Source organism: Guillardia theta (assembly GCF_000315625.1).
Source record: "Guillardia theta CCMP2712 unplaced genomic scaffold GUITHscaffold_32, whole genome shotgun sequence".
Taxonomy (NCBI): Eukaryota; class Cryptophyceae; order Pyrenomonadales; family Geminigeraceae; genus Guillardia; species Guillardia theta.
The window spans coordinates 594264-619020 of NW_005434642.1; the positions used below are offsets into that span (position 1 = coordinate 594264).

Here is a 24757-nt window from a genome sequence, read left to right on the forward strand (position 1 = left end):
GGTAGTTACAGTACGGTACCGACACATACCCTATGGTACTCAGTACTTCAACGAGTCAGTACCAGTTGCAATCCTCCTTGCCTTGACGGACCGTTGAATGGCGGCGGGCGCAATCGGGGCGGCCACCGTCGTCAAGGGCTGCCTCATCCCTCGGCATTGCCAAAAGGAGGAGATTGGAGCAAGAGAACAAGGTGATCCTCTTCATTCGCATGAGATACATCAAAGAGGCACCGTTGTTCCTTGCAGCAAATGCCTTCGATCATTCTGTGCACTTTGAATTACTACACCACGTTCATGGTGAAATTTCGAAGTGGAATCATCCGAAATTGGAAAGGAAGAATGTCAACTTCTTTAACACTAGAAAACAAACTAATTTCTTCCGTCTCAACATCGATCTGCACAAGATTAGGACTACGGTAGTATAGTCAACTGCCACGGTTTCGCAAACGTGGGAAGCCCTTCTTGAAACCCCGGATGAAAAGGTCAGTGCAGTTGGACCATCAGTACATCACTCTTACAGAACAGAGAATTTCCTGTGCCTTTCAAGGATGAACCCTACATGTTAGAACCAACAGGCTGGATCAGGTTCGTTATATTTCGAGGGCGCACTGACAGTCACCTTGAAACGAAATTAGAGGACGCAATACACATGCATCTCTTTCAAGTTCGAAAGAATGGTACGATTGTGCACGTTTCACACAGAGATTTAGAGGCATCCAGATTGAACGCGACTTTACTCAGACATTAATTTACTTTGAAGGAGCTGCCACAACAACTGAGTGAAGTGTGCTCGAACCGAATTGTTGAATTTCTTCTTGTCATCTGCATTGCGTGAAGGTCCATGACTACCGCATGGACAGTGCATATCCCACACATGGTCAAGTTGCCCGTTAGATGCAGTAGCAGTTTTCTACTTCTCCGAGTCCAATGTAGCTATTCTCGATCATGGCAGCAGCTCGATATGGCGGGCATCTCAGAGTCTCTTCCCTGAAGTTGATGTCGGTGCTCGATGCACGACATGTTGTTCAATAGTCAGGCTAGTTGAATGCCATATTTCTCGTAGAAATGTACCCACATGCCCAGGCTGACAACATCATGCTGTGCAAATAGAAAGACTGCAGCAGTCTCTTTTCGAGGCAGGGCGTCTTTCGCCGCCTGCTGCGGGAGCAGCCGTCCCGTCTCCTGCAGACCCTCCCGGTATCTGCAGGCATCGATGACAACAAGGAAACAGACTGAGAGTCACAGTGTAGTCCTCTACCTCCTCCTCTGTCTCCATCGTCCCTACCTCACAGGGGATCAGGTCGTCTTCTTTGGCCCTTCCTGCCTTCATCCCATGGCCAGCGTAGAAGAGGACGACTAGCCTCCTCAGCTCTTGGTGCCAGCCTAGTCGCATCCCTGATAGCGTTCTCCAGCTTGCACGTACTTGTCCGCTCTAGTATGCAGAGGCCGAACACCCAGGGCGGCTCAGCGGCTCCAGGAACAGAATCTCCTGATGGAGAGGAGACTGCAGGAAGCCCCGTTCCTCTAGCGCACAGTGACGGGATGCTGTTGAGGAAGAAACGTCATGCGACATAAATGACTGGTGGATGCGCATAACAGTGAGTATTCATAACAGTGAGCATTGAGGGATTTCTCTGTGGATTCAAATATCCTCTGTGAGGAGATACTACCGATAAGAAGGGGGTAGGGTGGTGGAGGGGGGAACTTCTGTACCAGGAAACCTCTCTTTTGTACCAATATGTTTTCATACAGTACAATCTATACTACCATGTATGTGATGGGTAAAACTAAAATTGCAGTACCTCTAAAACCAAGGCGGGGGAAGGGTTCCACGCCAGAGAAATTCAAATCACCCCACCCCGCTTTTGTCCAGTCTCTCTACCCCCCCTTTGATCGGTGAAAACAGGGGGTAGTCAACAGGGAGTGTATATACGGACCCCATGTGAACCCCCAAAAAAGTAGAAAAAAAAAGACCAGATTTGCTAGGGGCTGCATATGGGTTTGTGAACGGCACTGCGGCATGGTACCGTCGTCGTGGCATCACACTACTGTCAACAGGGGCATACGTTCCATCATCTCCATAGCCTCCGTCGCTGAGACCGTCATGCACACCGTCGTGGCATCACACTACTGTCAACAGGGGCGGGCCTGTCGGCGGCGGCGACCGGGCCCGGGGCTCAGTACCGGCCGGGCCGGGCCGGGCGGCGGCGCCGGGCCGGCCTCACTGATCAGTCACCACTCGTTTTCCTTGTCTCTTCAGAAGGTTTCTGTTATGCTTTCGTTCATCCCAGGGTGGGTACTATGACCCCCCATTTGATCGATGAAATACAGGGTGATGAAGGACCATTAAACTGTGACTTGGGGTACAAGAAACCTGTAGGGTAGTCGACGTGGTGTAGGACATTTTGGCTTGAAGGAGAGAGCAAGATACAAGAGAGAGTAGAAGGAGCAAGAGAGAAGAGAGAGTAGAAGAAGCTGGTGCTCGGAGACACACGCTGAGCGAAGAGATACGAATACAAGAAGGAAAGACAGCACGACAAGTCAAGAGATTTGGCAACTCAGACCATGACTGCAATGAAGGGGAAGTTTCTGTTATTGAATGCTGCCGTCGTATTCTCAGCATGCCTGATCGCTCTAGCCATTTTCCGGCCAAGACAGGTTTTTCCCTGAAAAACTTTCAGCGCTGGAATGCTTGTAATGGAGATGTGCAGATCTTAGAAACCTTGCAAGCACGAGACGTCTCAAGATCTTCGATCTTAGGAGATGGCTACATCGATCGAGGATGGAAGAATGTGTGGTCTTCCATCCCAGCCCAGTACAAGCAAGTCACTAAAGAGCTCTCTGGTGATTCTCTCTGAAGCTGCTTGCTGCTGCGTCGTGTGGCTGACCGGGTCATCAGGTTACAACCTGTTTGGATCCCACGGTACAGGAGCAGGTGGTTCCAAGGCAGCGACCACAGCCAAGTCTGAGCTCGCCTCGTACTCCAGTATCCTTGACAATGCAGATGGAGATGCTGGCAGTGGTCAGAGGTTGACGCGAAAGTCAGTGGGAGGGCACGAAGTGAAGGAATACGACAACGAGCTTGCTAGCTACAGCAACATTCTCTCCTTCCCTCCCACGGACCCCGAGAAAGCAGCTGAATCGATCAAGATCGCCAAGCCAAAGTTGAGAAGAGATCAGAGGAAGAAGATCGCGAGGCTTGAGAGGAAGGTGAGCTCTTGTAGTCTGCTGCAGCCTAAGCATGACATCATCGTCAGTTAAGGAAGGTCGACCGGGAGCTGGCGGCGGACTCCCGGCAAAAGGGGCGAGGAGAGAGAGGAGGCGCTAGCAAGAGCTCCGCGGAATCACAGGAGATCTGCCAGTCATGCTTGAGGCACTGGGACGAGCAAGCGTTGAGCTGCGCCAAGGAGACTTGTGGCTCTGAGATGTGGGAGAGCGAGCTGGGGAGCGAGCAGGTGCAGCTGAACAATCGGCTCGCCAGTGTCTTCAGTGACTGTGTCCCGCCCTCCGTCCCCAACTCTAAGGCGAAGATCCTCGTCTCTTCTTTCGTCCTGCCCTGGGAGAAACCCTTTACTGCTCCTCACAACTCCTGGCTCAAGATTGTCCCCGCCGGCCCGGGGTATGACGACCTCGGGCTGAGGACCGGGGAGACGTCGCAGTTGACGCTGAGTGGGTATACTGTGCTATCAGGAGCAGATGTTAAGTGCAGGAGTGGGAAGAGCATGGAACAGGAGCTGGAGCCGCTGGTGGAGAAGCAGACGATCCTCAACAGGAAGCGCGCCTTTGCCTACTTCGAGAATTTGTCGAACTCGCCCAAGGGGGCGGAGGCTATGGCTGAGAAGGCGCTCGAGAGTGCAAATGTGAAGTCAGCAGTGATGAGCTGGCTCTATCCCGTTGGAGAGGAGGAGGCGGACAAGCGAGCGATGAGGCTGAGGGAGCAGGCTGCGCGGGAGGAGGAAAAGACAAGGGAGAAGGAGCAGGCTGAGAGGAAAAGGCAAAAGGCACTAGACGAAAGGCGCAAGCTCGAGGCTCTCAAGGTGAAGCAGCTGGAGAAGCGGGTGATGAAGCAGCAGCAAGAGGATGCGCATGGTGGAGGATACCTGGGTCTCTCCCATCACTCCTCTCTGAGCTCCACGGGAGCGTTGGCAAACTCTGACGAGAGGGAGGTGGACCGAAAGTCTTCCAGAGGAGGAGGAGCCGTGCAGAATGCGATGATTCGACTACTGAAGGCCAAGGAGGCGCTGTAAGCCTCTTCTTTCCTGCTCCTCCTTGCTCGGATCCTTCTCCCCTGCTTGCTGCAACCTAGTCGATTCCCTACCCACTCCCTCGTCGCTGGTCTTCGCTTCCCATCGTGCACGTCGTTCTCCCCATTATTCTCCGCTCTCTTCCATGTTTTCAGCTCCTCTCCACTCGTGTTGATTCTCCTGCAGGCTGCAAGCGATCAGTCGCCGAGCGATGGAGGCGAAGAAAGCCGGAAGGTCATGATGGACTTCGAGACGTGAGCGGAAGTTGACTCGTGCATGACAGGCATGGCGCGGACTCTTCCAAGCAGCTCGCCACGGATGAAAAGGTAAGACGAGAATGTTGAGCAGAGGGTGCAGGAGATAGACAGGGAGGTCGGAGCGAAGGGCAATGACAGCAGGGAATGCAAGAGCAGGAGGGAGCAGGGGGGAGCAGGGGAGAGCAGGGGGGACAGCTATGGATTAAATTATGCCACTGACATGGCATGCAACTTCAACATCAGGCGTTCGAGGATATGCAGCATCACGACCGCTCGATCCTGAGAAGCGCCTCTTATGCGCAGAAGAAGATCCGAGAAGAGCAGGCGCTCAAGGTGAGACAAGGAGAGGAGGCGCGTGATTTCGGACATCATTGTGGATAAGATGGTTAGGGATCGACAGGGATAATAGAATTGTGGGAGAACACAGGAGTGGGGAGGAGAGAGGAGATTGAGGTGCGGTGAAGCACATGGTAGGAGATGAGAAATTGATGAAAGGAAGGCGATGCGATAAGCTCAGTCTGACTTGCTGTTGTAGTTGCAGGAGTTGCGACATGAGCGGCTGGAAAGGGAGCAGAAGTCGTTGAGGGCTACTATCAAGAAGCTCAAGAGCAAGATGAGCTGAAGTTGCGACTTGAACCAAATAGAAAGCCCGAGCTGTCAATGCGATGCCTCCAGTGATGTTTCACTTAAGTTACCAGAAACCTGCCCATGGGCCCAGTAGGAATGCTGGAGGGAGAAGAAGCTCGTGTGAGCGAGACGATTGAGACTATAAAGAAGAACAGGCAAGTTTGTGTTGTACAGTTTGTGTTGTACTAGGCAAGAACAGCGTGAGAGAAAGAGAGGAGGTAAGCGCCAAGGCTTGTATTAGCACAAGGCTACTAGGTGCCTGACAGCCTCTGTCGACACCTCCGAGTTCTCATCACTCTCCTCTGAAGCGCTACTTGCCGTGGACATCGACGCTGCCTCACGAGCCTTTGACTCAGTCCACCTGCCCTACAAGTCAGACCTGCGGCATCCTCTCAACTTGTTACTCCTCACCTCTTGAGATCGTTTAGCGCTGCGCTGGCAACCGCTCTTGACGTCGCTTTCTTCAGCATCTGAGACGCCAACGAGAAGTCAGCAGGCGAAAATCTGAACGAGGAAGGGGCGGCGGTTGAAGAAACGAAACATTTTGGAGATGGCAGCAATTTGGAGATGGCAGCAGGGGGCCGGGAGGAGGAAACACCTGAGGGAAAGGGAAGCCAGGCTCCACACGGAGTTTGTAAACCACTTTCGTCCTGTCTGGGCCGAGCGGCACGAAATCGTAACGACCGACCAGCTCCTTGATGCCTCCCTCAGTCACATGCCAGCTGAAAGCCAACAATCAGAGACAGCTACCACGTGCGAGAGACGAGAGGATGCGGAGGAAGGGCAAGGGGGAAGGGAGAAGGTGACTGCGGCGATCTCACTTCATGCTGTGTGGACGTCGGTACTCGTACTTCATCTTGTTCCTCGTGGTCATGCCAAAGATCCCCATCACCTGCAGGTAGCGATGAGCATGGAGACAGGATCGAGACTTTCATCTCACAAACTCCACAACGACTCCGAGCCCGTCCGATCGCTTCTCGAGCACCTTGACGTCCTTCATTCCTGCTGCCCACTTGGGGTAGTCCTCATAGCGCGTAGCTGCCAGGAAGCAGTCTTCCGCAGAAGCCTCGATGACGATCGACTGTTCCACCTGCTCCGCAGAACAAACCTCCTCCGAAGACGTCTGCAGCATGATATCAGGTACCGACTCACCCTCGTTCTCACATAACAAAACCACACAGGAGTCATAGCAGATCGATACAACAGGAGCTCGTGTGTAGCAGGTCTTACCTTCTGTGCCGGGTATAGTCGCCAGATAGATCGAGTTGCTGTCTCTGAGCGAGCAAGAGTTGCCTGCCTCGTCTTGGATCCGATGTCTGTCGTGCTGGGAGACGGCAGCAGCTCTGGGAGGAGCGGACTGACCCACCCGCCACGCAGGGTGAGCACTGGGTTCCCAGCGCCTGCCAGAGGCATCGCAAGGGCAAGCACCGAGACCACAAGTGTGCTTCGAGCATTCCACCGCGCCGTCATCCTGCAAGCCTGAAGCCGACGGGATGGAGAGTTTGTACAAGGATCGCAAGGGCTATAATCAGCCATATGAGCTGTGTATGTCGGATGCATTTGTGAAGGAAGCGTGAAAGAATAAGGAATACAGATGATTTGCAGCAAGGTTGTGCTCCTACTACAAGGCTCAAATAGTCCCAGCCAAGGTGCAGCTCTAGATGGGACCGCCTGCCCGAAGAATTGATTCCTGACCGCCTTTCTGGGGACTTCGATTCGTCTACTGAGGAAGAAGAGCAGAAGACGAAAGAGAGAAGAGGAGTCGAGGATGTCAGCTCACAGGAGGGACGAAGGCCGGTAGAGGAGGAGAGCTGCTGCGAGGGGGAGACCGAGCTCCAATCTCCCTCCTCTCACGCAGGATGAACGGGGGCAGGATGGAGCGGGACCTTACTAGACCCTTCAATGACAGGGGTGGGGTATTTTACAGGGGGTAGTTACTTCTACTCCAGGGGTACTGACCCATTCTGACCATCCCATCCCAAGCCAGGCACTACCAGGGCTTGCACTTCCATCGGTGACCTGCATCATCAAGGCTATGCAATATTCTATTGATGCAAGATTGAGAAATATCATCACTATAGCATGGTTGGGGAAACGTCTTGCTCTAGTTCAAAACAAACCGAGTTTGAGTAAATCGATAAAGGGAATATGGTGGGTACAGGATCTGTGAGGGGGGTACTGGGTCATTACAGGGGTCCTGGGTCTGACAGAGACTCTACGTGGGGTGGTACATGACGAAGGCAGGGTGACAGGGAGCAGGGTCCGTGGGATAATGGAGGCTGTGGGGAGCAGGGGGTGGGGGGTGATGTCTGAAACAAGAGACGTTTATATTACTTCTATTAATATAAATATTTAAATTTATCTTGTCAGGATTACGTTGCAATGACCCTACCAGGTTCTTGTGTTGGAATATATATTTTTTGTAAGGGGTACCTGCGAAACCATAATTCTTGAATTTCCGTGTTGTTCTGAGAATACATTCCATATATTATTCGCAATCTATCAATTTTTCCTCAAATGCTTCAAACTATGAAAATATGGTCCTTACCCTACCTCACGTAGTACAGCATGGCATGGCTGACTTTCTAAACACACACATATATTTAAATTATATATTTTTATGAATTACAATGATTTAAGTGTCCCTTCAATGTGCACCCCTCTTGTCTTCAGTCATCGTACCCACCACTACCTAATTGCGACCCCATTGCTGCCTTTTTCATCGTCACTCTCTGATCTATTACAGAATTTGATGCCCTCGTTTAAAATGTTTTTCACCTCTGGACTCTACCCCCTATTCTCCATCGAAGTACCCTCTCTCTCTGTGGTACCTCTCGCAGTTGAGCAATTTCAATGTTTTCACCACCCCACCCTTAATTTACACCAGGCCTCACAACCCTTTTTACGGTGCAAAGGGGGTGGTCTTGCTTGTCTATAGAGTTGGGTGGGGACAGTGTGGGGAAGTGGGGACAGGGTGGGGCTTGGTGGGGATGTGGGATCAAACGTGCGAAAACATCTGATTTGGGACTGAGAAGTGGAGGCTAAAGTCGAAACATTGGTTTTTTGCATCGTTTGAAACCACAATATAATACTTTTAAGCACCAACCCCACCCCTGATCTCAACAAAAAATCAGTTACTACCCACCCTTCTCAACCACCTGTAAAGGACTATAGGGACACGGGGTCTGGATCAAATAAAACCCATTATTCTAAAACTGCTTTTTAGCGGCCGCCGAACCTCAAATGGGTACCCCAGAGGCGTAAAGCACCATGCGAGGAGGCGAAGGCCTAAGGGTCAGGGGCTGCCCCTATGGTCCTGAGGCGATTCATAGTCTTTTGCTCACCCTCCTACTATAAGGTCTCTTCCTTTTAACCTCAGTGCTCTGACAGCTACCCATGGCCTAGTGCTCCGGGCCCGGTATTCAAACTGAGGCGAGCTCGCTGATAAAAGCTCAAATGTTTTTTTTTTTTTTGGTTGCCCGACCGCCTGTAGACAACTGCCGTTGAGCAGCAGCGAGTCTCTAGAGAAGCACGAGCATGACAAGCTTGTTCACGGCACAAGATCTGGGAAGCAAGCACAGAGAAGCTTCAGACAGTAGTGCTGGTAGGATTGAATAGAAGGTCGAGCAGGATGGCAGGTAGGAGAGCGGGAGGGATGGTGGGTCGGAAAGAAGGTAGGAGGGAGGGTAGAAGGAAGTTCAGAAAGGGGCCTGCTCGGTTGTGGTGGTGAACATTATTCCTGTTTATACTGCACACACATCAATATTTATTGATAAGTGCCCGCAAGCCATGGCGACAGCTCTTTCTGGAGTTTTTCTTAAATGATTTCAAATGTCAACCTGTTATCTGTCTGCTATTTGGTAGAACCTAGACTGTGGCATTTTGTTTCCCGTTGCATGATAATCTCCTTTGGTAGGAATCGTATCGAACACCAAATATGCGAGTTTTGCCGACAGTGTTGATTATCTTTGCTTTGCTCTTCAGTGAAGGAAATGCAAATGTGATTGAAAGATTGAACATCCAGAACTCATATGGTGAGTCAATGTCGTCCAAGGAAGCTTTCAAAACCATACATAATACCAAAACAAGAAGGTTTGAAGGAACCATCGCACTGTTCAAACCATCTTTGAGGCAGGTTGACAGTGCGTTTGTGCACGCCGATAGGAGCAGGAATGTGCGAGAAATCACAAGGTTGGTCTGTAAGGTAAGTGTGCTCGTTTACTTGCCTTTGTTCGCTGGCTTTCTGTGCCGAGATTGACAATAATTTCACGGGTGCTCCTGACTAACTCTCAAATCAATTCGATCTTGCCCTTCAATTTTGATGTAAACTTCCGAATTCAACCATTTTCGCTCGCAAGGGTCACCAAGACACACTCAGTTTGATTTTATTCTTAATCTTATTGAGAGGGACGCTTGTTCATTATTTACATTAGAGCAGTGCTTTTTCAAGCAGTATATTGTCGTTCTCGTTTTTTCCGCCTGTGATCTGCTGAAATTTTCATCGCCAGCGATATGATTCCCATGGCTACTGACACGAATAGAGCAAATACAATGCCGAAGATCCAAGAGGCAAAGAACTTTCGGCTGCCAGCTATGCATGCTCCATTGGGGCAGTAGGTATATCGCTGTCCTGTATTCACCTCGCATGAAATCCCATCATTTACTCCTTCCACGCATTGAAACGAACCTAAGGACCATCCAGATCGCCTTGTGATAGAGAATCGCAATCTGCCACCTCGGGCATGCTCAGCTTGATCACCTTCCTGAAGGATTCTCATGCACAGAATGCGATTTCTTCCAGAAATCCTGTCGACCAGAGAGCAATTTCCGAAAAAAAATTCTTGATCTGCAATGCTTGCTGCAGAATGGCACGCACAGACATATTCTGTATCCTTGGTGTGGATCAGCCTGAAGTCTGGTGGAAAAGAGTGGACAGAACGTTTCTGCAGTCTTTTAAAGGACGAAACATCATGAATTCGTGCTTGAACTTTGGGCAAGGTGGGCTGCAACACGTCTATGTCAAGTTTTGTTGCCATTCGAGATATCGAATCACCTGTGCCATGGCGGCATTTATCCATTCTATTGAAAAGAATAAGATCAGAGGCCTCATGTAGTATGGACCTCCAAGCCAGCACTTGATCGATGGGGAAAGTCCATTGATACATGCAATCATGACTTTCAGAATGTGAAAATTGGACTGTGGGAAGTTTTTTGCATTCTTTCTTTCAGGGTTCTTGAAGGAAACCATACTCCTGCTGTTGGGTGCTGCAGCGGTAATGGCAATCAGATAGTTTCATTTCATCTCTGTGCCATTGATCTTCATCATAACATCAAAAATAAAAAAAAATACCCGTTTCAATTATGTAACGATTTCCATTGGTTTCGCCAGGCCCGGTCATATCCGGTGGGCTAACGGGGCCCTGCTGCTGCACTGGAATCCTTCCTTTACTCAAAGTTAAGTTAAAAATTAGTACGAGGACAATCCTTCAGTAGGACAGATGTAAAACCAACAATATCTTTGTACCAAATATCTTCAATTTGTTTTTAAAACTGTAGGACATTACACTTTTTTACCTGTACCATGTCTTCCTGAACTATTTACTCATCGAGGACACGGTACAGAAAGGGACTTCCTCGTGTCAACCGAAGGGGTGGGGGTGGGGTAGGCTGGGAACCAGAGTGGTAACCGTTGCAAGTTCATCACTTGAGTAATTATTTGTACCTTGCAGTTTCAAATTCTACCTCTGAGCGGCAGCCATGGACCGGACCTTGGGATAGGCAGGTCCACCCACCCCCTTTCTCGTTGATCCTCAGAAAAAGGACCCGTTCTGCTGATAATTTTACGACCCCACCCATCACGCACAACGCCCCACTGGAAGGGGCGCTTGAGGGAGTACCCACCTTGTCAAAGCCCTGAGGATCCCTTTTGCATACAGGGTGGGGAGATATCTGGGGTGGTCAGTGGAATTTTTTTGTGAGTTGAATCACAACTCTGTGAAATATGATATGCGGAATTTTCAAATTTAGATGCAGCTTTTGTTGAATATTTCGATTGCTTATGAAAGGCCCACGGGTGGGGTGGTTACGTTTGGGGTAGGGTATTTTTTTTGCCGCCAATGGCAGATTACGGGCTTTGATTGACAAAGGGTAGGGTGGCTCGCATCCGATGCGCACAGCCAGAAGAAACGGGTCTCGATTGGAATAGGAGGGGGTGGGGTCCAAAATTCTGCGTGGTGTCGGCCTAGAAAGGAAAGCGCGCTGCCTGGGTGAGGTAGGGTGGTAGTGAAATGTCCTGACCTAGGGTAGGCTGGAGGACGCGGCAAGCCAGGCGGGTGATTCATTGAAAAAAGAATTTGAATTTCTATGTGCGGGCAACCAAACTTGTGTCAAGAAGAAATGTACATAATGTCGTCTATTTGTTCTTTCTTGGCTCCCTGTGTTTGCCGCGTAAAGCCCCACCCCCACAGTTTTTTTTTCCACCGATCACCCCAAGTAATTAAGGTGATTGGACAGGTGGGGTGGCGTGATGTGCACCGGTGCTTCAGAGGTTTTGTTAAGGGGTAGGGTATGGTAGGGTAGGAGTGGGGGTGGTTTGAACACAGCAGAGGAGAGGCGCTCACACCGAGGAATCCCCAGTAATGGTGAGACACGATGATAGAGATCTGTGAAGGATATGTGTTGGGAAAAAGACTGTTTGCTTGCAACTTGCACTCTGTTGACATCCTTGACTGACGTGAAGTCCTGGATAACTGTTGATGTCTTGTATATCCTGCGAACTTTGTTGTGATCGTTCTTGTACGTGCATCCCTTGAGCAGTCTGGGTTACGTACAGTCATATTTTGACAATGTGACAGGCCTACTACCGCCGTCCAGCAGCTCGCCGCAGGCAGCAACAGAAGGGAGACAAGTTCGCCCTCACTGAGGAGCAGAAGCAGGAGATCCGTGAGGCTTTCGATCTCTTCGATACCGATGGCTCTGGCTCCATCGATGCGAAGGAGTTGAAGGTTGCTATGCGTGCCCTCGGTTTCGAACCCAAGAAGGAAGAGATCAAGAAGATGATTGCTGACATCGACACTGATGGCTCTGGAACCATTGACTTCAATGAATTCTTGGAGATGATGACTGCAAAGATGTCTGAGCGTGATCCTATGGAGGAGATCATCAAGGCCTTCCGTCTCTTCGATGATGATGAGACTGGCAAGATCTCTTTCAAGAACCTCAAGCGTGTGGCCAAGGAGCTCGGTGAGAACATGACCGACGAGGAGCTTCAAGAGATGATTGATGAGGCTGATCGTGATGGTGACGGTGAAGTTTCCGAGGAGGAGTTCATCCGTATCATGAAGAAGACTTCCTTGTACTAAATCATGTACAGTTACATCTGTAGAATCTTTACACCAATAAGAAATGGTGATGGATGCGACCAGTTTGGATGCGTCCCAATTATTTTTTACTCACCGCATTAAAATAATAAACTCTAGTCGTGGCATCTATGTATTCACTGTGATGCCCCATCTGCTGGCCTGATGTGTCATGATAGGAAGGGATAATTCGTTGAGGGCAACTTCTAGTTTGGAGATCTTGGCCTGAGAATGCTGCTCAGCATTTAGCAAATTCGATGTTTTGAGTCTTCTCACAGGAATCGAGCTCGCACATGCATATTCGATCTTGCCGAGCTCTCTAGAAGCCATGACGCTGGACCTGATGGACTTGACCTGCAAGGGGATGAGGCGGCAAGAGGAGAGGAATGTATCCTTGTCTCACATCTAGCGGAGTGAAATCCCTGAAGCTTGACGCCTGCCGGAGGCTCGTCAGCCAGTGCTGTTTGAGGGGTCGAGTCTCACCGAGTCTAGTTGCAAGTAGTCTGAATGCTCTCCTGCACTCCCGTCAAGTCTCACCATCTCGTTGCTGCCGGCGTACCTGAAGGGGTTGATGGAACCTGCCTCCCAGCGTCAGGCCCGAGGAGAAGACGTGCAGCCGTCTCACCTCCTGTGAGTATCTCACATGCCTCATCAAAGACTCCAGCTCCTGACCTGCCGTTAGCTCCTCCTCTCCTCTCCTCTCCTCTCCTCTCCTCTCCTCTCCTCTCCTCTCCTCTCCTCTCCTCTCCTCTCCTCCATCACCTCCTTCAAAGACGCGCTGATATTGAAGGCAGGAAGCCATTCCTCGGGGATGCACGCCTGCTCCTCAGGATGGAGCTCGCCTCTGGGGTAGTTGTTTTCATCCTTGCCGATAGAGGGAGATGAGGTAGCGGAAGACACGCGCTCCCCCGCCTCACTGTCTGCATGCTCCACCTCCAATGTGAGCTCAGAGATCTGACTGCCGGACCTGGGGAGCGAAGGCAGGGATCCTCTCCTCGACTGGACTACCTCCTCCTTGTCGGCGTCTTGTTCCCTCAGGGCAACAACAGCATCGACGAGCTGCATACGATATGCCCATTGCATGGAGAAGCCATGGACGCGCAAGAGGTGGCGCGTGACCGACGCGATGTCGCTGTGCGCGTGCTGTTCCTTCATGATGTCTTTGAGCCACAGCCGCATGGAGAAGGAGGAGAACTTGTCGCCTGCGGTGACGGGAGCGCAGACGGTCCATTTCTTGTCCTCCCGACGCATCAGCCCGCGGAGGAGGCTCATCTCGTGCTTCGCAGCTTGCTCGACGCACTTGAGGAAGTCGGGGAACTGTGCGGTGAGTTCAGAGAAGAAGCTCCAGCCTATCTCCACCAGCTCCGCGTACGTTGCAGAGAAAGCATCGCATGCTCTCGAGCTCTGCATCAAGCAGCTTGTAGAGCCCAGCAAGTCCCCACGAGCATAGCACACGACAGCTCGGGCCATGGAGTACGGCTGAGAGCCTTGGGGGAGCAGCAGCTGCACGTTACCGCTGGCGACTATGAAAAGAGCGGATGTGTCCTCACCATGGCGGAAGATTCTCTCGCCAGGGACCGTGATGATGACCTTGCAGAAGCTGCCGTAGCGCAACCCCGACGCAATGGTGGTGGCGCACTCCAGCGAGATGTTCTGAAGCATCCAGCTGCTGCGAAGAAGGGGGAGGATGTGGGCGAGCTCGAGCTCGTCCCCGAGGGACTTCGGGAGGTCGTCGATCTCTGCGAGCCGCTGGTGGAGCTTTGCGCCGTGTGCCTTGAACTCGAAGAACTTGATGACGCGAAGCTCGAGGTCCTTGGGAAGGCTGAACCTGCGGATGAGGAGGAGGACCTGGTCGATATGATCCTCGATCTCGTCGTCCTTGGCGTTCATGGAGGAGACGAGGTTGCTCATGTTGGAGATGATGATGGCGAAGAGCGAGGCCCCGATGAGCATTACGAAGATCATGAGGATACGATCGTCATCTTGCTCTGCGCTGATGTCCCCGTACCCAACTGTGCAGAGAGTTGCCATGAGGAAGTAGATGGAAACGAGGTAGCTTGACTGGATAGTGTCAAGAACATTGTTCTCGGACCGAAAGAGGAGCAGATCCTGCGGCGTCGAGTACTGGACCTTGATGTACCACCAGCCGCACCCTCCGACATGTGCGATGAGGCAGACGGAGAAAGCACTCTTGAGGATGCGGATCATGTTGGGGCGGACGGCAAAGAAGTCGCGGAGGACGTCGAAGATCTTCAGAACCTTGAGGAGGCGGAGGAGGCGGAGCATACGGATGAGGCGGAGGTAGCGGATGAAAGGCACGTTCACCCCCTGCTGCTGGTTGCAAGAGAGGTCAGGCGTGAGGAAGTACTCTAGCCAGGAGATGGGGCAGGCGGAAAGGAGGTCAATAATAAAGTTTCGCCGCACGTAGATGCCTGCGATGGCCCGCAGGTCAGAGACGTACTCCCCGTTGCGAAACAAGCCAGTGAGAAAATGCACGGGCATCTCCAAGACGAAGAAGAGGTCGACGAAGAGGTCGAATCTGAGGGTGGGGGGATGCTGGCACCAGCCGTTCTCCTGGTTGTAGAAGGCGATTGAGAGCGGAGTGATGGCCGTGACGTAAATCAGGAGGATGCCGGAGGTGAACTCCCACGCTTGTGAGAAGGGAGAGTGAGGATGAATCGAGTACGTCTTGGACCCCTCCTGGCTCCCCTCCTCATTGCTGTCGAACAGTGAAGCCAAGTTCATGGTCCGCCAGGAACGGAACGTTCGCTGGATGAGGGAGAGAGGTTTGAGCCCCTCGGAGTCCCCGAGGCTCACCCTCCTCTGGCTCAACATCCCATGATCCTCTGCAAGATACCGCAAGTGGATCTTCTTGAAGCTGCCCTTCCGCGCCATTGACCGGAGCGACTGCTGCCTCGGGTTGGAGGAGGACGAGTCGTCGTTGGAGCCCGGGACTATGGACGTTGTCTTAGACAGTTGCCTCTTGAGGTTGATCTTGCTCATCGTCCTCGACGGCTGCTGCTGTAGCGCATTTTGCATGGCCAACATCCTTGGAGCGGTTCGGTTTGTCGGGAGTCCCAGGAGGTTTCAAACCAGTCCTCGTCGCTACCTTGTCTTGTATCGTATCAAAGTATGTGTGTGAGAATACCTGTCGCTGCCCAAGCCATGATCTATGTCAAATCCATTGAACCTGATAGTAGACTTCCAGCCTTCGTCTGTTCTTCTCCTTCCGGCATCCTTCCCGCTAAAAAGGCTGAGCTGATCTGAGCTTATCTGAGCTTATCTGAGCTTATCTGAGCTGATCTGAGCTGATCTGAGCTGATCTGAGCTGATCTGACCTGTCCCCTCTACCTCCTACTCCTCTTCTCCTCTCCTATCTTCCCTCATTCACCTCTACTTGGCATCGCCGCATTTACCATAGCTGAGACTAGACCTCACGCGCTAGGGCCTAGTCATAGGAAGTTTAAAACTTACTAAGACCTCATTCATAGGGACGCTCAGACCCTGAGGTCCTTCTCAAGTTTGACTGCATTCATGATCGCACCCCTTTGGTCCCCGCCCATTGCTCCTGCTCCACCTGCTCCACCTGCTCCACCTGCTCCACCTGCTCCACCTGCTCCACCTGCTCCACCTGCTCCACCTGCTCCACCTGCTCCACCTGCTCCACCTGCTCCACCTGCTCCACCTGCTCCACCTGCTCCACCTGCTCCACCTGCTCCACCTGCTCCACCTGCTCCACCTGCTCCACCTGCTCCACCTGCTCCACCTGCTCCACCTGCTCCACCTGCTCCACCTGCTCCACCTGCTCCACCTGCTCCACCTGCTCCACCTGCTCCACCTGCTCCACCTGCTCCACCTGCTCCACCTGCTCCACCTGCTCCACCTGCTCCACCTGCTCCTCCTGCTCCACCTGCTCCTTCCACTGCACCCATCCTTCAACCCTCCCCCATCTCCTGCTTTCGCCCGCACCTTCCGTCTCTCTCCTTCTGCTTTCCTCCCTCTCCTTTCCTCTTCCAATCCATACTCAGATTGTTGATTGCATCGTTCTCCCAGCTCACAAGTGTCTTTGGTTCTTGTGCCATGGTTGGATATTCTCTTGATGGTTTTCTGCGGCAGATCTAGAAAGCGGGTTGACAATGCTCATGGCCTCACGGTCGTGTTGGCAGCGAACAATCTAATCAATCGGTAGGAGTTAAGCCTTAGCCTTACCATGTCTAGCGTCGTCATCTCGTAGGTTCAGCTATTTACAGCTCCTTTGCCTGACAGTCCTTTGTCTCTAGCGGGTGGCTGTGGAGGAAGAAGACCCGCCTCAAGATCGCTTCTTGGACTAGGTTGGAGCTGATGAAACCTCGAGAGTGAACTGAGGGCATGCGGACAGCGTGCAGTGTGTGCTGCGAGAGGACGGGAGCATGCAGCTGACACAGAGGAGATACCTCTCATCGGGTGAGAGAGCCCTGATGCTCACGGCATGTCAAGTTCTTGAATGTGCTAGCGCAGTCACCAAGAAGATCGACGTCCATTCATTCAGGTGCGCATGGACGAGCCTGCATGTACCTGCAACTGGGGATGATGTGCATGTTGCGTTGTAGGCTGTTGCAGAGCCCCAGGGACCTCGAGGAAACCGAGCAGACGTTTGGAGACGAGATCTTTGTCGTTGCGAATGAGAGAGTGAGCCAAGGAAGAGGAGCGACGACACGCTCTGACGTTGCAACAGAAGCGATATGTATTTCGTACCATGAACTCCGCGTATAGAGACAACTGGATCTCAGCTATCCAGTGTGTGCTTCAAGGACGGCAGGTCTCGTTCGATCCTGTCTACTCAGCCTTGTCTCCCCGGATGCTGAGTAAACTGAGGGAATGGGCGGTGAGAGCCAAGGTAGTGATGGGCCCGGGCGCTTGAGGATGCTGATGGTGTGTGCAGATGAATGTCTCCAAGGGAAGAAGAGAGTATGAATCAGGTCCTGACGCTCCGGGGCAGAGCATCTTGAATTGACGCACGCAACTCTACAGCCTCGTCCCAAGAGCAGCCGCACATCTCAAATCTGATCCACCCATCCAAGGTCTCGCTCGCGTTAATGTATGCGCTCAATTGTGTTGGTGACACTATGGGCGAGAAGAAGGGCAGCAGCATGGAAAGAAGCGTCGAGCATCCCATTGTAGTGTACGAGACCAGAAGTGACTAGAGGACCTTAACTCGTTCTTCACCTCTCTGACTCAATTTGACCAGACGAGGAAGGATCAAGAGAAGCAAGTCATCTCAGGTGAACATGTACCTCCATGGTGTCATCATGCTTGGATGACTCTGCGTGTGTACCAGCAGCGTCAAGAGTTTCTTGAGTAGAGGTGATAGCACCATTCGTCAGATGGTCGAGCTGACAAGAGTGCAGGGACGATGCTGTACCGCAAGAAGGGGACAAGTCGAAACAAGGCAAGGCACTTGGATTGAGTCAAATGTATTTACAGACGAAAGCTAGATAACCAGAGAGTTCCTAGTGAGGACACACAAACATACACGCTAATTGTAACACTATCATCTATCCCCGTTCGCTGCCAGGATAGGGTACACACGTCTAGAGGTTCCTCATACTCTCAACGTCGAAGATCTTCTGATTTCGAAGAACCAGACACCTTCCGCGTCGGATGGTGGCAGTTTGCAAGAGGGAGCTGCGTGGAACAGGTCAGAGATAACTTGGAGAGCACAGGGGCAACAGCGCACAGGGTGAGATCATGTTTGCTTCTTCTGTCGTCCTTGAGAGCCTCCACAAGGTCCTCCACGCTGAACTCGAGCAGGCGGCAGCTAGTCTCACAGATGACATCTGCACTTCTTCTTGGTTGGACGATCTTGTCGTTTTTGATGTAGCACTCCAGAGCTCCCAGGAAAGACATCTCTCCAAACACGTCTCCTCTGCCGATCTTTCCGACTTCCATGCCGTCAACGTAAGCGGCAGCTCGTCCATAGTCGACGAGGAACTGAAGCTTGAGTCAGGCACAGCAAGAGAAGGGAGCATGAAGCTACCAGTGAAGCTCCGAAAGTGCCGCTCTTTATCACCATCTCTCCAGCCCGAAAGCACTTGGTGGTCATCCTTGATACGCATGCCTTGATCTGCTCGTCTGGGATGGTTCTGAACATTTTGAACTTCTTGCTCTCCGTGTAGATCAGATGAATATTCCCCTTGTGCTGCTCATCGCCTTCCTGTGACACTTTTTGTGAGCGAAGCAAGAAGGAGGTACAAGTGAGCAAGGACAAGGGATCATGGAGGAGGCAGAAGTATAGGGCAGGCATCAACCTCGTTGAAGAATCTAACTTTCTTCTTCCCGTTGGAGTTGGTTGAGGCTGGTGCGGAAGCTGTCCTCGACTCACAGAAGGGAATGTTTCTTGCCAGCTGCGGCTGGTTGCTTCCCTCTGAGCGGCATCTCAGGATCGTTCGTTCCTCTATGTCTCTATCTCCTTGGCACATTTTGAGGCACAGGTGCAAGAAGTTATTCGCCCTTTGCTCTAGGTCTGGATTGGAATCGCAATGGCTGCCTTGTTGCATCGTGGCTGACGAGTTCATTGTCAAGTCGATCCCGTAACCAGCTATTTGCAAGCTATTCCTTCGACAACTTTTTCACTTCTTGGAGTATTTTGCAGCAAAAACTTCTTCGTTTCAAAGCTTGTTGAACTTCAGCAGAAATCAGAGAGCCAGGGAAGAGGAGGGAGATTGAGGGCCAGTAGAAACAACGTGACTGAAGGAAGGGAGGCACCTTGTGTAGGGAGGAAGGGGAGTGGGGAAGGGGAGGGAGCGAGAGATTGCGAGGAGAGGAAGGGCGGGTCGCAGTATAGATAGGAGATGGGGGCTGACCCCGAATTCTTGAGATTGGGGGGTGATATTGCAGTAAAATAGAAAAATTTGGAAAGGTATCGCAAGCTATTTTGAAATTTCATAATATCATTTGGTCATTTTTAGTAAAGAATCAGCATGCAGTCAATTCTTGGTTTTATTTCTCTGCCTGCTGGTTTTGCTTCTAGTCATGAACTTTCGAGGTCAGAAACGACGGGTAGGGTACACCTATGTACCCGTCATATCGACTGGAAAATAACCGGTACTCATTCAAATTGGATGGGTGCGATGGCAATTAAATAACGGAAATCGTGAAACGTTGTTGAATGTCAACGATTCATATGGATAACACAATACGTTAACCACAAGGAGCAAATCTGGGCCAGACCAGTCCGCCTCAGCGACTTTTCATTTGATGAGGCGTCCCCACCCTACCGTTTTCAGCATACACCCCTACTCACCCCATAAATTCCTCAGCAAGGTACCCGTCCATTTATACCTCGAAGCTACCATGACCCTCATCTTACATCCCGAATCCAACGACACCGGGCGTGAACACCCCAATATGCTACCTAGAGCAGTCGTAATTTGCAACGTTTCATTTGTTCGGCGCGGTACATTCCCCCGGTGCCCCTACACCTGAGGCTCTTCATTCCCTCTACTGCCGCATGGTACGCCGGTCATCATCCCAGCCTGGCTCCGTGACCATAGCAAGTTAGGCCGGGCTGAAGGCCGCGCAGCCTGCCGCCGCAGAGTGGCAGTGCCCTCGGCCGCGGCGCCCCGCGCCGGCCGCGGCCCTCAGGGCCCGGCTCGGACTCCCGGCAGGCCCGGCCGGGCGGCCGGGCCGGTCAGGCCCCGGCCCCGGTCTCGCCCGCGGCGCGGCCGCAGGACTCCGGGAGCCTGCAGTGCCCAGTGACTGCCAGACTAGCCTGGAGTGAAGGTCCTTCGATCCGACCGGACAGTGGCTGCGCCGCCGGCGGCCCGGCCCGACGCTGTCACCGTACTCACTGGTGGCGGCACGGACTGCGGCCCGCCCGGCCGCCGGTAGTTCGGAACCTCAGTGTGACTAGCTTAAGTTAGTAGTCACAGAGTCACAGACGGTGACGGCTGGCAGTGGGCCCGGCCGCCGGGCGGCGGTGAGTCATGGGCCGGGAAATCATGGCTACTAGTCACGGCGAGTCCGTGACTGACTGACGGTAAATGAACTTGGCTTGACAGTGAATGAGAATTTCAATCACGGTAGTGAGTGAAGTCACTCGAGTCCCGGGCCGACGGTCTGGCAGCGGCCGGGCGTATCACATGATTCAATGAAATGATCATTGGCAAGTCACAACTACCGTAGGCTAGTAGCGGCAGCGGCCGCGGGCGGCCGGGCCGGGCCCCGGGCCCCCGGCCCGGTGCCCGGGCCGGCATCACGGCGGTGACTGTGTGACAGTGTCCGGGCCGGGCCCGGGGACTGGAGTCGGACGGACCGATCATCATACTTTTGAAAGCCCGGTGTTTGCCGCAGGCTGGGCGGCGGCCGGGCCCCCGGCGGGGCCCGGCGTTAGTAGCCGAAAGTTTTAACTTTGACTCTCCGAGTAAAGAAGTGGCATGGACCCTCAGGCAGTGTGACCCCACCCCCGGAGGTCCCGTGAGACCACCCTGACCCTACTAGAAGCCCTGCAGTGAAGATTCGGTCTCAGCAGCGATACCCCCTACTCCCCGGTTACCAGCCTGTAAATGACCCACCCCTTACCCCATCCCGACGCAACTCCAGTGAAAACCGTTGAACTGATACTGAGTACCCACCCCCCAAGTGTGAATGCGGTACTCAAGACTCCTCCCCAATCAATCCTGACCCCTCCCCCCTTCCAGTCCTAACGAGTACCCACCCCACCCTACATCATGATGTTTCCCTGAGCGGTACAGTTTTTTTAACCCTACCCCCACCCCCATTATATCAGTGATTTTCCTGTTCCATGAAGGTACGGTACTTGGGCATTGCTGTGACCACCCACCCACCCTGCGTTCCTTGTGATCGGGGATGCACGGAGCTTCGACAGCCGAGGTGGTCATGGCAGGCAACGGAGACGTCGGGAAGGAGAGCGGGAAGCTGCAGGATCGACAGATGTCCTCTCTTGTTGCCCTCCAGTCCTGCATCCGTCGCAAGATCTACAAAGAGCGGCTGCACTGCGCCAACTTAGTGGAGCGGCTTGGGCTGGAGCACGAGTTTATAACGGGGATGCTGAAGCTGCTGAATCAAGCGATGGTCTTCGCTCTTCTTCTGATCGCTCTAGGGTTTGCGAATGATGGGCCAGCCACACGAGGCATCTACAACTACCTTACCAGCTCCTTCAACCTCCAAGAGGTGGCTACCATCCAGGTGAACTCACTCTGACCGACAATCTGGCTTCTAACAACCATCACAGTCGCGAGCCGATTTCACGCAAGCCCTCCAGTCCATCTCTTCAGAATCTCGCAAGCATTTTGTCCTCTCTTCCCAGGTCTGGCTCTCCAGTGTTACATTTCGACGATGACGGCTGTCTGCAGTACTTCGACACGCAAGATCAAGGCAACGTTCAGATATTGGGGTCTCTGCGATCTTTCACCGCTCCTGCTGTTCTCGGCAACGTGCAGCTGAGCATCCAAGCACCCGAGGCAAGTGAGAGAGCATCAAGGAGACATGCTCACTCTCTGCACAGATCTCCTTCACAACATGGATGCGAGTCAGCGCAGACTTCACCAGCGGGTACGTCTTTCGTAAACGGCTCGTATCGGCAGGCTCAGGATCAGATCTGGTTGGTCGCCATGATGAGGAAGTACGGGTGGTACTGAGCTCAGCCTGCAGAGCTGTTGGGGGTGGTACTTCGACCGCTTCACGGGCCCTCAATTCCGATACGGGATGCATGACACTTTTCCCATCGACATCTGGAATATCAACAACAGGCTTCAGTGAGTTCATCGCTTGCACGAGGAGTGTAGCTCACAGACATGACTGCTTGGTAGGCAACTGGAGATTAAGCTCCCTAAACCTCGCCCAATGATCATCGATGAGTATGCTCTGATGACTATGATAGTGACGCAGAAGGTAAGTGACAGTACAAGTACACCCGCACCCCCTGACCTTGCTTCAGGTCGTCCTGTTCTACAGGAACACAGTGCTTCTCGGCAACATTTCTCTCCCTCGGCCTCTCACAGACTGCTACAACACGGAAGGAATCTTAGTTGGCCAGGCAAACATGGAGCTGGGTCAGCTTCGCTTCTATCCAAAGAGTTTGACTGTTTCAGACATCGCGGAGATCTTCCAATACGGCATGCGCTTGTCCGACCTGTCGACGGGGTCGCAGGCATCGGATGTGAGCGAGAGCGAGAGCTTGGCAACCAAGCAGGAGATCCTTGGATCCATAGCGCAGGTTGAGTCCCTCATCGGCGATCGCCAGCAGCTACAGGACGAGGCGCTCCTGTCTCAGGTTCGTGTGACGTCAGCCAGTCAGCTGCGTCCTCTGACATCTTCCTCCTCCTCGCCAGACTGTTGACTCCGTTCCTTCTCCTGCTGTTCCATCCTACGCATCTCCGACATACCCTGCAGGGGTGACAGAGCCCAACTGCTCGCACAACGGGACGCTGACCCTATCGTGGGACTCTCTGATCAACCGATCCTATTACTCTCTCATATCAGACCCTGCGCGCCTCTCCAAGACCAGCGACACTGACGCTCGTTACCTCACCAACGTGCCCTCCTTTCATGGCACTGGCATGACTCTCAGCTTCTGGTACCGCCACATCCCCTGCCTGACCGACACCTGCGGCGTCTACGTCTTCCAGGCGGGACAGTTCCCTCCTCCCTCCGTGACCTCGCAGGGGAACGCGAGCTTCAACTCGTGGTGCTGGAGCCTGTGGATCGAGAACCAGGCCTTCTGGATTGACGGCGCCCCTAACTCAGGGTACATTCACTTCGCTGACTACGGCATTGACCCCAAGTTTGGTTTCTCCGGCGACAAGTACTGGCGGCACGTGGTGTATCAGCTGGACGAGAAGACCAACAAGGCTCGCTTCTTCCTGGACGGCAAGTTCGCCATGGAGAAGGACTGGGGAGGAAGCATTGCCCAGGTCCTCCTTCCTTGTTCTCCTCCCTCAGCTGACTCGCTCGCACAGGCTGACTGTCTTGGCCCCTACAAGGAGATCTCCATCGGCCACTCAGCCCCGGGCTACACCTACGGGGCTCCGATCGAGCTCTACGATGTTCGCATGTACGTTCACAGTATCAGCGGCATCCTCACCGCCCGCGACATCTGGAGGGAGTCGATCCAGTTCGCCCCTGTGCTGGGAAAGGATCACTGCTTGAATGTCTCCAGCCCCGACATGCAGGACGACGGCGTCTGGTCAGACCCCTACGGTCACGGATGCTCGTGGTACTACCAGGCGAAGCAGAGCACTCCCGCCGTCTGCTCCTCCTCCGAGGCTCAGCAAAACTGCCCCAACTCATGCGGGAGCAAGCAGGAGTGCTTCAAAGACTTCACCGCTGCCTCTCCCTTCTTCGTGTGGGACCGAACAAGGCTGATCCCTGCTCAGTCTCCTAACGGCACCATCTGCCTGGGCAGCAGCTACTCCAAGGCGAGCGTGGTGGCTGAATGCCGCAAGTGGGCGAGCGGAGCGAGCTACAAGCAGGAGCTGTTCCCCGAGTCGTGGGCGGCAAGCATGGCGACAAAAGGAACAGCCCCGAGGCGAGGGAGGCGTGTTAACGTGACGGTCTGTGACGAGCTCGAGGCCTCGATCGATGAGTACTGCGGGTTCGAGATGAAGCCGGTGGAGGAGTTCACCAAGAAGATGCTGGCTGAGGGTGGAGACTTCACCATCTCCTTCTGGGTAAGGCCGGTGGGCACAAACTCGATGCTGGGAGACACCGGGAGGTTCTTCCCGCACCTCAACTTCTTCTCCTCCCTCTCTCCCCCGCAGGAGAACCTGGTGAGCAGGAGTCTACCAGGCGGTAGGCACTGACGCTGAGCTGTAGCTGTTCGGTCTGTGGGCCAACCCCAACGGAGAAGCAAGGATCAACTCCAAGTGCTACACCAATGGCTCGCGCGATTCCTACTGGAACATCGAGGTGAGCGAGCAGGAGAAAGGCGATCGAGCTTGAGAGAAGAGAAGGCGCAAAGGGGGGAAGAGGAGGAGGAGGAGGGGGAGGGGGAGGGGGAAGATGGGGGGGACCCCGATTCGAGGGAACTGGCCAAGCGCACAGGGCCGGGGGGGAAGGCAGAATCACCCTGCAGCTGGAGGATGACGAAGCTTAAGGACAGACTTGGATGTTCCTCCTGTTATGGACGAGGATGACGGGGACAGATCCTTGGTTTCCTAGTCGAAGAGAGGGCGACCACTCCGTTCACGATTCACCTTGAGGCCCACGAGGGCAAGATGAGCCTGTCGTCCTCGGTACGCTCCTCCGAGGCGGCTTCCGCGCATCTGCTTCA

At 53.1% G+C, this 24757-nt stretch overlaps 8 protein-coding genes across 8 annotated transcripts; 4 read left to right on the forward strand and 4 right to left on the reverse strand.

Moving 5' to 3' along the window:
- The first annotated feature begins 2397 nt into the window (after positions 1–2397).
- GUITHDRAFT_163115 (hypothetical protein) lies at positions 2398–5285 on the forward strand. Its single transcript, XM_005833057.1, has 8 exons — positions 2398–2658; positions 2712–2844; positions 2900–3210; positions 3258–4243; positions 4431–4478; positions 4528–4570; positions 4745–4834; positions 5037–5285. Exons 1-8 carry the CDS (start codon positions 2566–2568, stop codon positions 5121–5123), a joined length of 1791 nt encoding a protein of 596 aa, XP_005833114.1. The 5' UTR covers positions 2398–2565; the 3' UTR covers positions 5124–5285.
- Positions 5286–5291: 6 nt separating this feature from the next.
- GUITHDRAFT_152535 (hypothetical protein) lies at positions 5292–6983 on the reverse strand. The gene is made up of 6 exons (XM_005833058.1): positions 6359–6983; positions 6069–6251; positions 5950–6020; positions 5727–5850; positions 5540–5598; positions 5292–5489 (listed from the first exon to the last, which is right to left on the reverse strand). The coding sequence occupies exons 1-6, from the start codon at positions 6539–6541 to the stop codon at positions 5366–5368; spliced, it is 744 nt and encodes a 247-aa protein (XP_005833115.1). The 5' UTR covers positions 6542–6983; the 3' UTR covers positions 5292–5365.
- A 1719-nt stretch (positions 6984–8702) lies between these two features.
- Positions 8703–9600, reverse strand: GUITHDRAFT_152536 (hypothetical protein). The gene has a single exon (XM_005833059.1). It carries the CDS (start codon positions 9233–9235, stop codon positions 8996–8998), a length of 240 nt encoding a protein of 79 aa, XP_005833116.1. The 5' UTR covers positions 9236–9600; the 3' UTR covers positions 8703–8995.
- A 2054-nt stretch (positions 9601–11654) lies between these two features.
- GUITHDRAFT_159650 (hypothetical protein) lies at positions 11655–12604 on the forward strand (the record flags this gene model as incomplete). The annotated part of the gene is made up of 2 exons (XM_005833060.1): positions 11655–11664; positions 12005–12604. 2 exons carry the CDS (start codon positions 11655–11657, stop codon positions 12487–12489), a joined length of 495 nt encoding a protein of 164 aa, XP_005833117.1. The 3' UTR covers positions 12490–12604.
- A 1778-nt stretch (positions 12605–14382) lies between these two features.
- On the reverse strand, positions 14383–14547 carry GUITHDRAFT_55216 (hypothetical protein; the record flags this gene model as incomplete). The annotated part of the gene is made up of 1 exon (XM_005833061.1): positions 14383–14547. A coding segment is annotated over one exon (165 nt), but the record flags the coding sequence as incomplete, so codon positions are not given.
- Positions 14548–16696: 2149 nt separating this feature from the next.
- Positions 16697–17932, forward strand: GUITHDRAFT_108173 (hypothetical protein; the record flags this gene model as incomplete). The annotated part of the gene is made up of 11 exons (XM_005833062.1): positions 16697–16716; positions 16767–16817; positions 16865–16929; positions 16984–17014; positions 17076–17154; positions 17201–17350; positions 17408–17444; positions 17497–17661; positions 17714–17747; positions 17804–17829; positions 17874–17932. 11 exons carry the CDS (start codon positions 16697–16699, stop codon positions 17930–17932), a joined length of 717 nt encoding a protein of 238 aa, XP_005833119.1.
- GUITHDRAFT_152538 (hypothetical protein) lies at positions 17926–19260 on the reverse strand. The gene is made up of 2 exons (XM_005833063.1): positions 18503–19260; positions 17926–18456 (listed from the first exon to the last, which is right to left on the reverse strand). Exons 1-2 carry the CDS (start codon positions 18767–18769, stop codon positions 18076–18078), a joined length of 648 nt encoding a protein of 215 aa, XP_005833120.1. The 5' UTR covers positions 18770–19260; the 3' UTR covers positions 17926–18075.
- A 2073-nt stretch (positions 19261–21333) lies between these two features.
- GUITHDRAFT_108175 (hypothetical protein) lies at positions 21334–24426 on the forward strand (the record flags this gene model as incomplete). Its single annotated transcript, XM_005833064.1, has 10 exons — positions 21334–21672; positions 21719–21793; positions 21840–21920; positions 21992–22087; positions 22138–22241; positions 22296–22377; positions 22424–22538; positions 22578–22759; positions 22818–24254; positions 24301–24426. The coding sequence occupies 10 exons, from the start codon at positions 21334–21336 to the stop codon at positions 24424–24426; spliced, it is 2637 nt and encodes an 878-aa protein (XP_005833121.1).
- Positions 24427–24757: the final 331 nt, after the last annotated feature.

What these genes read in the sequence shown, in the direction of transcription:
- GUITHDRAFT_163115 (XM_005833057.1), top strand. Translation starts at nt 2,566, where the DNA reads ATGACTGCAATGAAGGGGAAGTTTCTGTTATTGAATGCTGCCGTCGTA. An exon ending in AGTCACTAAAGAGCTCTCTG is followed by an intron (nt 2,845 to 2,899) that starts GTGATTCTCTCT and finishes CCGGGTCATCAG; the next exon opens with GTTACAACCTGTTTGGATCC. An exon ending in GAGGCGAAGAAAGCCGGAAG is followed by an intron (nt 4,479 to 4,527) that starts GTCATGATGGAC and finishes CGTGCATGACAG; the next exon opens with GCATGGCGCGGACTCTTCCA.
- GUITHDRAFT_152535 (XM_005833058.1), bottom strand. Translation starts at nt 6,541, where the DNA reads ATGCCTCTGGCAGGCGCTGGGAACCCAGTGCTCACCCTGCGTGGCGGG. An exon ending in CGACGTCCACACAGCATGAA is followed by an intron (nt 5,851 to 5,949) that starts GTGAGATCGCCG and finishes GTTGGCTTTCAG; the next exon opens with CTGGCATGTGACTGAGGGAG. An exon ending in CTGGCTTCCCTTTCCCTCAG is followed by an intron (nt 5,599 to 5,726) that starts GTGTTTCCTCCT and finishes TTGGCGTCTCAG; the next exon opens with ATGCTGAAGAAAGCGACGTC.
- GUITHDRAFT_152536 (XM_005833059.1), bottom strand. Translation starts at nt 9,235, where the DNA reads ATGGTTCCTTCAAACCTTCTTGTTTTGGTATTATGTATGGTTTTGAAA.
- GUITHDRAFT_152538 (XM_005833063.1), bottom strand. Translation starts at nt 18,769, where the DNA reads ATGCCTGCCCTATACTTCTGCCTCCTCCATGATCCCTTGTCCTTGCTC. An exon ending in GCACTTTCGGAGCTTCACTG is followed by an intron (nt 18,457 to 18,502) that starts GTAGCTTCATGC and finishes CTCAAGCTTCAG; the next exon opens with TTCCTCGTCGACTATGGACG.